Here is a 12,466-nt window from a genome sequence, read left to right on the forward strand (position 1 = left end):
CAAGAAATCACTGCTGTAGCCACCATAAAATTAATTCGTGCCATTTAAAATTGAACAGGCACTCTCTTACAGCATCTACAAAGGCACTTGAGTTTTACATGGTGCACTTGTTCCCCCTTGCTAACATTAAGAAAGTTGCACCCATAAACAAATGGATGGACAGACAGGTGGGATCCCTGCAGTTACAATTGGAACCTTGCGTGGCTGCCCGGCTATCCTGCCATTTCACGTCTGTGGGAGAGCGATTGCGAGAGGGAGGGGGGAACCCACCTCGAACTCTTCCCAAAAGCCTGCCTTGCCGCTGTTCTGGCCGTTCTCCTTGGAGAGCTGCTTGACGCGGTTCTCGATGGTGGATGCCTTGATGCGGGTGGCATTGAACGGTTGCTTGAGGTGCACCACCGTGCCCGTCGTCTCCACCATTGGGTTCTTGCGGTAGAAGTCCACCAGCTCACTCAGGCTGCCAAACTTCTCGCCCCCGCATGCGTCAAACTTGCCCTCCTGCACCAATCAATACAAGACGATGCAAAAAGTGCACTCCTTCACACAGCACAAAGTGCTGCATAAACTGCTTTACGAAGTGGCAGCCAGGCTTTTCATAAACTCCCCTCATAGGTGCATGGAGAAAAAACAAAAATATTATCAACCCATCTCTGCATCCAAATAAAGAAATTTACGATTTGCATTTCGATGAGCAATGGCGCGGGAGCACCAATCTGTTCTGAATGGGCTGCAATTACGCAATGTCATGACAACTTGGCATTCGTGACTTACCACTGCCACCTCACTAGCCAGTGGCCACAGACTGCAACTATGCCTAGCTTCAGTGCGACCACAAGACACCACTTGGCACCCTTGACTCACCCCTTCCACTGACCATGCATTACTTGCCCCTCCTTTTGAGCTCCGCCTAATTGTGGGCCCGCCAAGTTTTGAACAAGGCAGCCCAGCGACCTGGCCTGGGCCTATCCGGATGAGGCAGTGGCCTCAGCTGTAAACTGACCAATTGCAAATTAAACACGATCACATACAATGTGACAACGTCTGCATAAACTCGGTGGGTGGAGTGAGCCTGCCCTGTGAGCAAACTAGTGTTCGGTGTTGCACAACAGTGTGGCAACATTGCAATTGGAGTCTCTTCCTCCTTTACCCACCTATGCGCCCTTTTCCCTCCCTGTTCCTAGAAGCTCCTTTCTAAAATCCTGCTGTTGAGGAATAAGGATGATGAAGACAATAAAGGAACGAGGCCGTGGGCCAAGCTTGCACTTTGCACTTGTGGCAGTTGCTTGCGTACAGCCCAGGGACCGGGCGACCGGCTGTGCCCTCCCTTTTCTACGTCGCTTCCATGACACCCACAACACAGTGCCCACTTGGAACAATTTCAGTTATTTTGTTTGTGCGGTTCCCCGCCCACTGGCAGTGGAACCTTCACCACACAACCCCCCACCTGGCGGTCTCAAGATTAACGCCATCCTGTTCCCAAATGCACGGCCTTGGCATCAGTGCTGCTCACCTGGCACCGCACGATGAAGTGCGTCACCTTGTCCTCAGTGCGCACCGACAGGACGTAGTCCCCCGGTTTGCTGCGACTCTCGCGCACCAAGAAGCTGCCATTCTTGCCCTTCTCGAGCAGCAGCCGCTCGGCTTCCTTGGCCACCAGGGGCCCGTGGAACCACCTGTCGGAAAAAGGCAGCGGTTCACGCACTAGGGCGATACTCTAAATGCAACCCATTCGCACTTCACTCACACAACTGCTACTTTGTGTGTGCAGCTCCACAAAAGGTGCCGCATAGAAATGGCAGCTTTACAATGCCAGCTTTAACCAAAAAAGAGGCAAGGCAGATTGAAGCGAATAAATGGAGAGAAAAAATGGAATCTAAAACGTCGTTAAGAGATTTACGGGGCTGAGAAATTGAACATCAGAAAGGGAAAATTTCTACGACAATTCCCTGGGCAGTGCTTTGCTTTTTGAGGCTAGAGCAAGTTGCTTGCGAACTAAGAGCTCTGTGGGGAAGTATTAACAAAATGATGGGGTATGCGTGGTTTGCGGCAAAGAAACAGAAACTATGCGGCACATAGTGTTAGAATGTGAGGGTATCCATCCAAATCTACGCGAGGGAAATATTCGGCTTCCAGAAGCCCTAGGATTTAAGGGTAGCACAGAGGAAGTTAACTTCAAGGCTGTCGAGGTGCCAAAAAGAAGATTAGAATGCTGGTGGACGAAAAGCAGAGAGGGGAATATTGCCTAGGACAGTTACCACCTGTAACAGAAAAAAAAAGTATTTTGTGCCTAATAAGCTTTTTGTGCCTGTCCTAAGCAGCGGTAGTATTAAACCAAGAGTATAAAACATAGGTATATTAGTCCTTTTTGCATCACCCTGCTACAAAGGAGAAACCAATAGCGATCATCATCATCATCACCATGCCAGCAGAACATGGTACTACCGGCGGTTTTCCAGCAGCGTGAAAAATTAATTAAATCTGCCAACCGTAGACAGGAGGCACTACATCATGCCGAGCTTAGATTTCACATTTGCCCCTCAAACTCTTGCTCCCAATATTTTTATAAACGTGGCAGGAATCTAGGAAAGGAAACTCAGGCAGATGCGCCTGTGCTACAAGTGTGGCTCACGAAGTAAAGAAGAAACATTCTTAGATTTCACATTTGCCCCTCAAACTCTTGCTCCCAATATTTTTATAAACATGGCAGGAATCTAGGAAAGGAAACTCAGGCAGATGCACCTGTGCTACAATACAAGTGTGGCTCACAAGGTAAAGAAGAAACATTAACTGCACTTTTTATATTATTTGTTGTTGAGCCATTCCCAGCGACTATATATAATGCGCTACCGGTAACTACTTACTTTTTTCAGTAACTTGTAACCACAACTAGTTACCTTTTTACACAGTAAGTGTAACAGGAAATACCGTTGCAGCTATATTCCCTTTGTTATAAAAAGATTATCTAACAGTAACACTCATTAAAGGCTGACATACAGATTGCGCTTCCCTTTTTTTTGTTCTTCCTTTTTTGCCATATCCTCACCTTTCACCTTTCCAGGGTACGGTTATCCTCACAGTTTACGAAAAGAGGTCGCTACGAGGATTACCTTTTTTTGCAGAAGACTGCGGTAGGACATTGGTCTTTAGCACCTTCCTGCCCATGCCTATTCAAATTGCTAGTAGGTATATTATTGATGCTTTCCAGTTCAAATTTTGACATTTTAGTATTCGTATTTCGCACTGTCCGAGTGTGCTCTGAGAGCTGGTACCATCTACTGAGTAGTAAATGCACTTACATTCTTTTTGGTTTTCTTTTCTGCGTGCGGCGATTTTTTTAAGCACCGCCGGTGTCTTGTGACGGGCGCTTTGATGATACTAAGACTGTGTTGACATCGCGTGCTACGGCACCGCGGAAACGCCACCTTTTTAGGGACTTGGACGATTCTACGCGAGTCTTTTTTGACGACTTCAGCTGCACTGACTCTGGGGACACCTTTTTGTCATAGGACTTCAGTAACGAAACCGGTCAAACCAGCCCAAAACCTGATACCCGTCCAAAATGAAAAAAGAAAGTATCGAAACTGTGAATTGTGCCGTGAAGAAAACAGAGTGGAGCAGAAAACCAATGTTTTCTGCAATGCATGTGTGGCCAACCTGTGCTTTGAGGAACTGCTGTGCATTGTGGCAATAGACCCTCAAGTGCTAACATGAAGCTCGCCTAACACTATTAACAAAGACAACCACTGAGAACGGGGCACCCATGAGGACACCAAGGGTGCATCAACAAAAATGTGAAAAACAAAATGAGGCGTACATAACGATTGCTCGCTTAAAGGAGCCATGAAAAGAAAATACAACTTCATTTAATTTGAAAGAACTAGGATTCAGTATCTCACTCAGCTCCATTACAGCCACAAAAGATGTTTTGTTAACGAAAAAAAAGCAAGAAGTATTTAAAAACTTTCAAATTTTGCGCCACAGTGACGTGTTATGAGCAAGAATGACGTCATACGGGCCAACAATAAAACGTAATTTTCAGTGCGTTAACTGCACGTTAGCATTCAAGTGATGCGGTCAAATGGAACTAGAGGCCCCATTACAGACGTCCAGTCATGTGTCATCGCGACAAGTCAGTTAGGCGGCCGCCAATCGCACAAACAAGGTTCCGTGACGTCATAGAAAAGTTGCGGGAAATCGGCTAGGGGGTCGCGACTGCTTCACACGTTTTCTTTAATATCTCCGTTATTTTTTCGAAGATTGCGATGATATTGGTATCATTGTTATCGGGACTAAGCCGTCTTTTTAATAAACCCAACTTGTATTTTGTCTTCATGGCTCGCTTAAGTGTGCCCCCTTTTAGATTTCCTTTATCTAGGGCTTTCCCACTTGCAATTTCGAAGCACTATAATTTCCTATGTGTTCTATTACTAAGTATTATACAGTAACAGAAAAGTAACAACGTTACTTTTTCACAGTAACTGAAACAAGTTACTTTTGGAGGCACTGTATAACTAACTGCAACAGAGTTACCTTTTTGGCTTTGGTAACTGTAACTGTAACCCTGTTACTTTTCAATGATAACGTGGCCATGACTGCTCAAGATTCTATATCCAATATCTCTGAATGAATGCCGCATGTCATTTTCATTGAGTTATACCCCGGCTACACTAGGGTCCGAATGTCATTCGAACCAAATGTCATTTGCCTCAAATGGGTTGCTTCGAATGCCATTCAGAATCCGCCGTGCTACACTACAATTTCGACGGCATTTGAAAGCTTTCACAATTGCTCGCTGTGCTGTAGTGGCGCTGTTGTGGCCCGTTCCGTTTTCGTACAATAATACAACAATCAAATTTAGGAACAGTCTAAGGCAGTAAAATGATATCAAATTAGAAGAGACACTAGTTCTGACTCTATAATGTGGTGGCTGTTTGCGTAGTTTTATTTTTTTTTTTCCAACTGACCCACTGGTTTTGAGAGTATGAAAATAAAATATGTTGATTTCATATTTTAAGTAAATGAACAGTCAACAAAGTTCCACGAACAAAAATATTTTGTTTGTTTTACGTTCGGAAGTATTATATTTTTTTATTGCCGATCGGAGACGCTACGTGCGAGAGTACTAGAAATGGCATTTGAAACCCCAAATGTCTCTCTCGGTGCACATTTGGCTCGAATGTCATTTGAGCCGAATGTCATTTCAGAACCTAGTGTAGCAGCACAACTTGGCATTTGAGACAAATGACATTTGGTTCAAATGACATTCGGACGCTAGTGTAGCAGGGGTATTATAAGACACACTTTCAGCTTTGACATCAATGATGAAGAGTTTTTACATTAAGCTTTTCTAAACAGTACGAGGCACAATCAAATAAACTGCATTCGGCATTTCTTAATAAAAAAAAAAAAATAGAAATCATGATCTTTACATGTAGCAAGGAAAGAGTGAAAGGCAATGTTGTGCAGAGAACCAAGAAAGAACTTGCAGCAAAGGCCAACTCGTTGCGATGCTGCCAAGAACTGACTGAAAAACTCAGTTCTTGGCATCCCAGACTAGGGGAGACTTTGATGAGCCAGGGCCCTTAACATCAGCTTCTTTGCTAGACAAATGAACATTTCTTCTTCTCCCTCTCTCGCCTCAAAAGAAGGAGTAGGGGCTCTACTCGCCTCTCTGTGGTCGGGTCGGCGCAGATGAGCGGGTACTTGAGCTCGATGATCTCCCCGTTGCGCTCCTTCAGCTGGTCCTGGTTCTCCATGTAGTACTGAACCAGTTCAGCCAGGGTGGCAAAGTTCTCGCCCCCATACAGGTCATAGTAGTCGCCAGTGTTGCGGATCTTGATGTGGGTCACCACCCCGTTTCTCCTGCAATGGCACAACCAAAGAAGGGTGAGGGAGGACGGTTTTGCGCCCATACGCTCAAAAACACTCAAATTCCCCCAAACAAGAAAGAATGCACACGTGCCATTCCTTCTTGTCCTCCCAACCAGGAAAACCTACAATCAGGCACAGTCTAACAAGGTTGACAATAAACTGAGAAACGCACCACAACCTGCACAGTTTAGTGCTGAACAATCTAAATAAGCTCGTTAAAACAGGAAATTAGTAACACTAAAATTTCGACCAATTTTACAGCACAGCTGCTTACAGGACGTCGGCAGAATTCCCCTTTGCCTCGAGCAAAAGATGCCAAAGAAGGTCTCTGCTCTGGCCTTTTGTGCATGCCATGTTCAAAACAAGTGTGTTCATTACATGCGTGATGGAGGAAAGGCACACTGCATGGAGGGGTACAATGGAAGCAATGGACGAGAGAGAACAAGAGAGAGCTTCCTGTACAGTCGTCCACCAATAAGGATGTACCAGCCCGTTCAGATGCTTTAGATGCCTAAATTGTTTGAACAAGCAGATGGGAAGCAACGAGGGAACGCGAAGGGGAATCAAAACCCATGCATAACAACATTAGCATCGAACTGGTTGGGCTGAACATGGTCTTTGTCACACAGGCACCATTCCTCAGGCACCTTTTTGTATGACTTCACACATTCCAATAACAATCAAGTTTGTATACTGTGCCTTGAAGTGTGCAAATGTGTCAAAAGTTGGCACATACCATCACAGAAGGCGTACTGACATTGTCAAACAAGTGGCCAGCGTCACACCAAGTTGCATATGATGAGCTGCATGCCGTATTTTTGTGCGTATAACTTGCACCAAAAATGTGAAAATTTCAGGGGTGATGTAGAGGTGCGGATTATATGCGAGGCATTTCCTTCAATACAGCTTCACGGAAATGCGCATTGTGCCGCGAGGCCCCTGCAGCAGCAATAGTAACTAAGCCACTCTTACTTCGCTGATAGTACTCATTTTTCACACACAGCTTAAGGGGGCAGTTGGGTCTTTGGGGCCGAAAAACGGTCAAAAAAAGCGTTTTCTGAAAAATGGAATTTTCGGGCCTCCACGGCCATTTTTCTATCAGTCTGTAAATTTCATCATCAATATATTATCATCATCAATATATTATAATAGCATTTTAAAGTGCACTCTACAGCTCAGTTAGCGCAGAATTCAACGTTGAAGCTGCACTTTTCTTGCAATGCAAAGCTAGCATTTCGTCCTCGGATATCTTGGCACCCAGAGCAGGTACAACTGTAATTCTTTTTGCTTCTGATACCGAAATGTGTGGAGAATACAATGTTGGGAACAAATTTTTTAAATGGAGGCTTTGGAAGATTATTGTTGTGTTAAATTGGCACCACCTGCGAGCCATTTCTGGCAGAGCGCGGGAGAAGCAAAGTTCATTGTATTATAAAACGACCAAAAATAGCTGAATCAAAAAAGTTCTTCCTATGTTGTATTCTTTAGTCATTTGTCTGCCTAGCCTGTGGTAATTGCCATTCTGTATGGAGTGGTTATTTGGTAACTGTGACCCAAAATAATGGCAATTAATCATTAATTAACTCAAAATATAATCAACTTAAAGACATCTAATGGCAGATTTGAAACCAGCACAAAAAACGCTATAATGCAGTGAAGTTTTACTAAAATTGGTTGGTAAATAAAAAAAAATATTAGGCAACTCAGCTAGAGCTTTCTGCAAAGGAAAAGTGACGTTCAGGAATAAAGAGTGCAAGGGTCAATACAAAAACACCATGAAAACGCAGCTCCATACCATGGTGATGATAGGTATGAGTTTCATTTGATTTTAAATGAGGCGATGGCCTCATTTTTTTTTTAGATGATAATTTAATGTAAACCATTTCTAACATTTACTTTTTTGCTGTATAACATTCATACAGGAATGCTAGGTTTATGTTTCATGACGACCATTCAAAGAACAGTGAAATATTCTAGTTCACTGTAATCTAAAGCACACGCCAAGCGCCTTTACGCTGAATGGATGGCTAGAGGTCTCTATGACTTAACTCCAACAGGCTGCGTCTGTAGGCCTGATGTTGCGCTTTTTTGTAATTGGATCGTCAAGGCATGGAAGGCGACTCCAGGCGAGATGGTTCGCAAGAGCTTTAAGAAATTCTGCGTCACAAACAGCATGGATGGAACTGAAGATGATATTGTGTATGACAGTGACGAATGTGGCCCAAGTGATAGCACTAGCAAGAGCAGTGAGAATGAGTGACTGTGGCTTAGGTTGTGCAGAAAATGTACTCAATATACAAAATATAGGTGTTTTTTTTTAATCAACAAATGTGCCATGTTGCTTTTCTTTGGTCCAGCTTTTCTTGCATAAAATGTGGGGGCCATATGCATAGACATTTTTTTTCGTGGACTGGAAGTGGGGGTGCAGGTTATACGCAGGGGTGGGTTATAAGCGTGAAAATATGGTATATGGGTTCTATATATGAGTAAATACATATATGAGCATAGTGATGTAGGCCTGAAACTGCTCTGAGCCAGCACAGCACTACCTTCCAAAGCACCAGAACTGGCTGGGGAGAGAAGGGTAGAAGAAAAGGGTAGAAGGGCATGTGCATGTAACAGCTATGCTACTACTGACAGCATTTCAACAATTCGTGTGAGAGTACATTACTAAAACTGGGCTGCGATTCAATGTGACATGGCTATAGAGAGCGTTTCATGCCAATGTGCACTCAACATTTCACCCTTCTTTTTACCTAAAAATACATGACTACTCAGGGCATGCCAAAAAGCCAGCAAATACATTCTTTGATTTGAGAAAAAAAAAAATGATCAAATACACGTTTTTTCCTTTTTCTTCCTCCTACAATTTGTCAAACTGATAGGACAATAACAAAAAGAAGTTAAGACACATTCCATACATCAAAGCCCCAAAATCTGAAAGAAAGGTTGACGGCAGCCTTCTCTTTGCCCCCCCCCGGTAGCCATGCAATGACAACACTCACCACTGTGGCGGGCCTTACCTCACGGACAGCGTAAAGTCTCCCTTTTTGGACTTGCTGGGCCGTGCCAGGAAGCTTCCATCACAGCCCTGGTCCAGAAGAATCTGCTCCGCTTCCAGGCCCGACAGGTTCGGGTGGAACCATCGTCCATGGCTGGGCACAGCAAAGCAGCGCACCTCAAGGATTGAAGGTTGGCACTACCAGCAGAATAAACCGTCCAGCAGCGAGCAGTTCAAGCGTCAAATATCTGCAGCAGCTGCCCTCAGCAACAACTGTTTTGACCACTCTTCACACACAGCAGTCAGAAATTGTGGAAATGGTGACAATGATGACATCACCTTTGTTAACGAAGTGAAAAAAGAATTTCACTAAATTATGTGGGAAGGGCCATCGACATCCTCTGGCAACAGTAACTAGCACCACTTGCAAAGTTTTTGCGCGTTACTATGGCAGCAGTTTAAATGGCAGAGTGGTGATACAATGCTGCTTACTTGTAAAAACAAGCTGTGAATCTTAATCAGGTCTATCTTATTAAAAGTTGTGAACAACATTTTTTTTTTTTGCAAATTCTTGTCTTCAACTGCAGTTATTCGGAAATGAGGGGCCGTATTTATCAAGTGCTTTGGTTACATCCTAGGAAATGCTACCAAAAATGCAGCAAACCCCACATGTATCAAAACTAATGTGAATCCTGCCAGAAACGTTTTTATCCAACATTTTTCAGATACAAATTTTCCATTTTTTTTTGTTCCCATTATAACAATAGGTGGTGCCTTCATTCCACTCAATATTTGTCTACTGTGCATTTATTAATTAAAATCACACGGACACAAGTTGTAAAATTAACGGTGTGCGTTTATCACGAGCATTGAGTTACAGTACAAAGGTGCAATGCTCTGTGAATAGAAACAGGGTGTTAATTTGGAAAATCTACCACAGATGAAACATGGAAAGTGAATGAAAGAAAAGTAGATAAGCAGATAAAGTGCATGTAATCCAATTAGCGACCTCAGCAACGAAACTCTGAATCGCACTTTGCCGCGTACACACTTTGCCGCGTACAAAATCGCACTTTGCCGCGTACGAAGTGGGAAAAGTGGAAGGCTAAGGCAGCAATTAAACCTTCTTTTAAAAAAAAGCATCATCGAGCGCGTGAACTACAAGAATACACCTCCTGACCAGGCAGGACGGCTAGCAAGACAGTAAGCCATCAAGGCTGGTTAATTAAAAATGCATCCACTACCGACAGAAGATATGGGCCATCACAACGGCTGCGACAATCAAGTGAGGAGAATGCTGCAGCAGCATTAGTCTCCTTTCTTCCACAAGCTAGTAGAGTGCGCGGGGGTGTGGTCCCAATGTATGTGAAAGGCCACACCCACCGATGGTTCTTGTTATAAAGTTGCTTGACACCTCCGTTATACCTCAGATGCTCAAGCAGTTTGGGCTTGTGCACTGAAAGATAAGACACCAGGCATACCACTGGACAACAGAGTGTTGAGTTCCATAAAGGACTGCGATTACCTCTGTCGAGCGAAACACAGCACGACATTCAACAGAAGGGCAGGTAATGTGGTCCAAGAAGCCACGGTAATGAACTGCAGATTTGTGCTGGTCATTATCTTCACTCTTTCCGGTGTTCCTGCAGGTCTCGCGAAGCCTTCCTTCCTTTCCCAGACTGCCTCGATGTAAATCGGGATGCCTTGATTGCTTTATTCCCTACTTTCTGTGGCACCCCAAGTGAGCTTGAAGACAATTCACAGGGCAGTTCAAAATGCGACTCCTCCATGGACTTTCAGCAATGCCAGCTTTCTGGCGTTGCTAGACACCGTCGCATGATTTCTGCAACAGCTCGACCCATGGTGCACCGTATTGAGCTGCTGCAATAGGAGCCTCCGCCTTTCTTGTGGCAACAAAACAGTTACAGCTCAAGCTGGCAACTGCCACCTTCTCTGCAGAGCAGACTTTGCTTGGAGAAAGAACGATTTCCTGACACCCCCCCATGTCGCGCTTGGTCAGTGCGCCTATCATCCTGGGGTTGCCGCCCTCTGTCATTACTGAGGCAGTCTGTGAAACCTGCGAGACCGATTCCCTGCTCTTTTTGACTTGCATGTGGTGGCCCAGTTTTGTGGACACCTGCTTCATCTAGTCCTGTTTGGATTGGATCAGAATAGCACACTTCACTCCGCACGAAATGAGGTACTGCGGGGTACATGTTCAGCTTTAGTGGCTCGAACAGCGTCTTATAAGTGAGCACACTACTGACAGTGAATGCGATTGGCTGCCTGATGCACCGTGTCCAATTGCCACAGCACAGTCAAATGCTCCAGTTTGGTTTAGCGAGATAGAGTGCAGGAGCAAATGTGGAAGGCCTGTCTATAACAGTACCTTACTTTAACCTAGGAGAGCTAGGGTATGCTATCGAGGGGGCCGTACACAGGTGCGCTGCATTTTATGAAGCACGACGGGCTAAATGCGGCACTCTACAAGAAAAAAAAAGACCTCGAGTCTGTGGGAATCACTGATGTGCTGTGATTTTTTAGGAGGGTGCTTTCTTCTAACTTAGAGTCAATGTCTGGCAGAGGCTATGCGCACGGTTTTTAACGATAATTGTCAAATGTTTCCGCTAACCTAGTGGAAAGCAACGGCTTGCAATAGAAATTGGCCAGTGGGGCGTCGCGTCTACGAAACCGCAGAAAACGTTGTGCAGTCGCTGTTGGAAGCAAATTAACTAACTGTCTACAACACAACTGTGGGATGCCCCGAATATTTCACTTTCTGCCGTGAACAAGTTAAACGCGCACTGAGAAAACGAAAATCAAAAGTTCCAGAAGGCGACCCTGCCAAGTAACCGGCTATCTGACCAGCTAAAAAAAGAGAAACTGGACGCCACATGTGTCTGCGAAAACCACCGGATAAGTCTCGCGAGAACTTGCACTGGCCAGCAGACGTCGGCAAATGAGGGTGGTGATCTTAGATCCGAAGTTATCACAACGTGTCAGCTACTCGGTTCTTGTGCGCACTCACGCAAACGGAATTTTGCCAGCTAACAGGGCAATACTTACTTAACGGAGATAACGAAGCACTGAAAAGAGAAGCAGGTCACATGTAAAGGCTTTATTTTTTCGTAATTTCTGTCCTTTCGATAGCAAGCGGCCTGAATGAAACTACTTCACTCATGTCGCGAGTCTTAGAAAAAAAGAAAAGGAACTAGCAGCAGTGAAAGACAGCGTAATGTGCTTACCTTCGCGCCGACATGGCTAACATGAATAATCAAAGCAAGTGCCAATTTCCGATGGGACCGACGGTAAATCACGGTTCGTCGACAATCTGCGAGCTTCGCGAAGCGACATCATTTAGAGACCCCCATTAGATGGGTTTTATTTTTGCATTTACTTTCTGGAGCGCGGCTCAGTCGCGCCACCTCGCGTGGATAAGCCGCAAGCCAACGCCGGTCACCTGTCTCGATGCACCAAAAAATTATGCTGCAGGTCCTTTCTGACTAACCAATAACCTTTCCAGTTTGTTAGTGCGACGGGCCTGAAAATCAAATGCAGTACCTACGTACGGTAGTACTCATATCCATCTCATAT

General features: G+C 44.7%; 1 protein-coding gene across 1 annotated transcript in view; it reads right to left on the reverse strand.

Annotated features, from left to right (window-relative positions):
- LOC144145471 (tyrosine-protein phosphatase non-receptor type 11-like) overlaps positions 1 to 12,277 on the reverse strand; it is a 35,025-nt gene extending 22,748 nt beyond the window's left edge. The window contains exons 1-5 of the mRNA XM_077677101.1: positions 12,118 to 12,277; positions 8,895 to 9,026; positions 5,668 to 5,862; positions 1,511 to 1,673; positions 271 to 498 (exon numbers count right to left, since the gene is read on the reverse strand). Of these exons, the coding sequence (XP_077533227.1) occupies positions 271 to 498; positions 1,511 to 1,673; positions 5,668 to 5,862; positions 8,895 to 9,026; positions 12,118 to 12,140 (741 nt within the window). The 5' untranslated portion in view covers positions 12,141 to 12,277. The remainder of the gene's footprint in view (positions 1 to 270; positions 499 to 1,510; positions 1,674 to 5,667; positions 5,863 to 8,894; positions 9,027 to 12,117) is intronic.
- Between the last annotated feature and the right edge of the window lie 189 nt (positions 12,278 to 12,466).

This window comes from Haemaphysalis longicornis, unplaced genomic scaffold (genome assembly GCF_048455015.1).
Source record: "Haemaphysalis longicornis isolate Haplotype H1 unplaced genomic scaffold, Haemaphysalis longicornis Haplotype H1 scaffold_7, whole genome shotgun sequence".
Taxonomy (NCBI): domain Eukaryota; kingdom Metazoa; phylum Arthropoda; class Arachnida; order Ixodida; family Ixodidae; genus Haemaphysalis; species Haemaphysalis longicornis.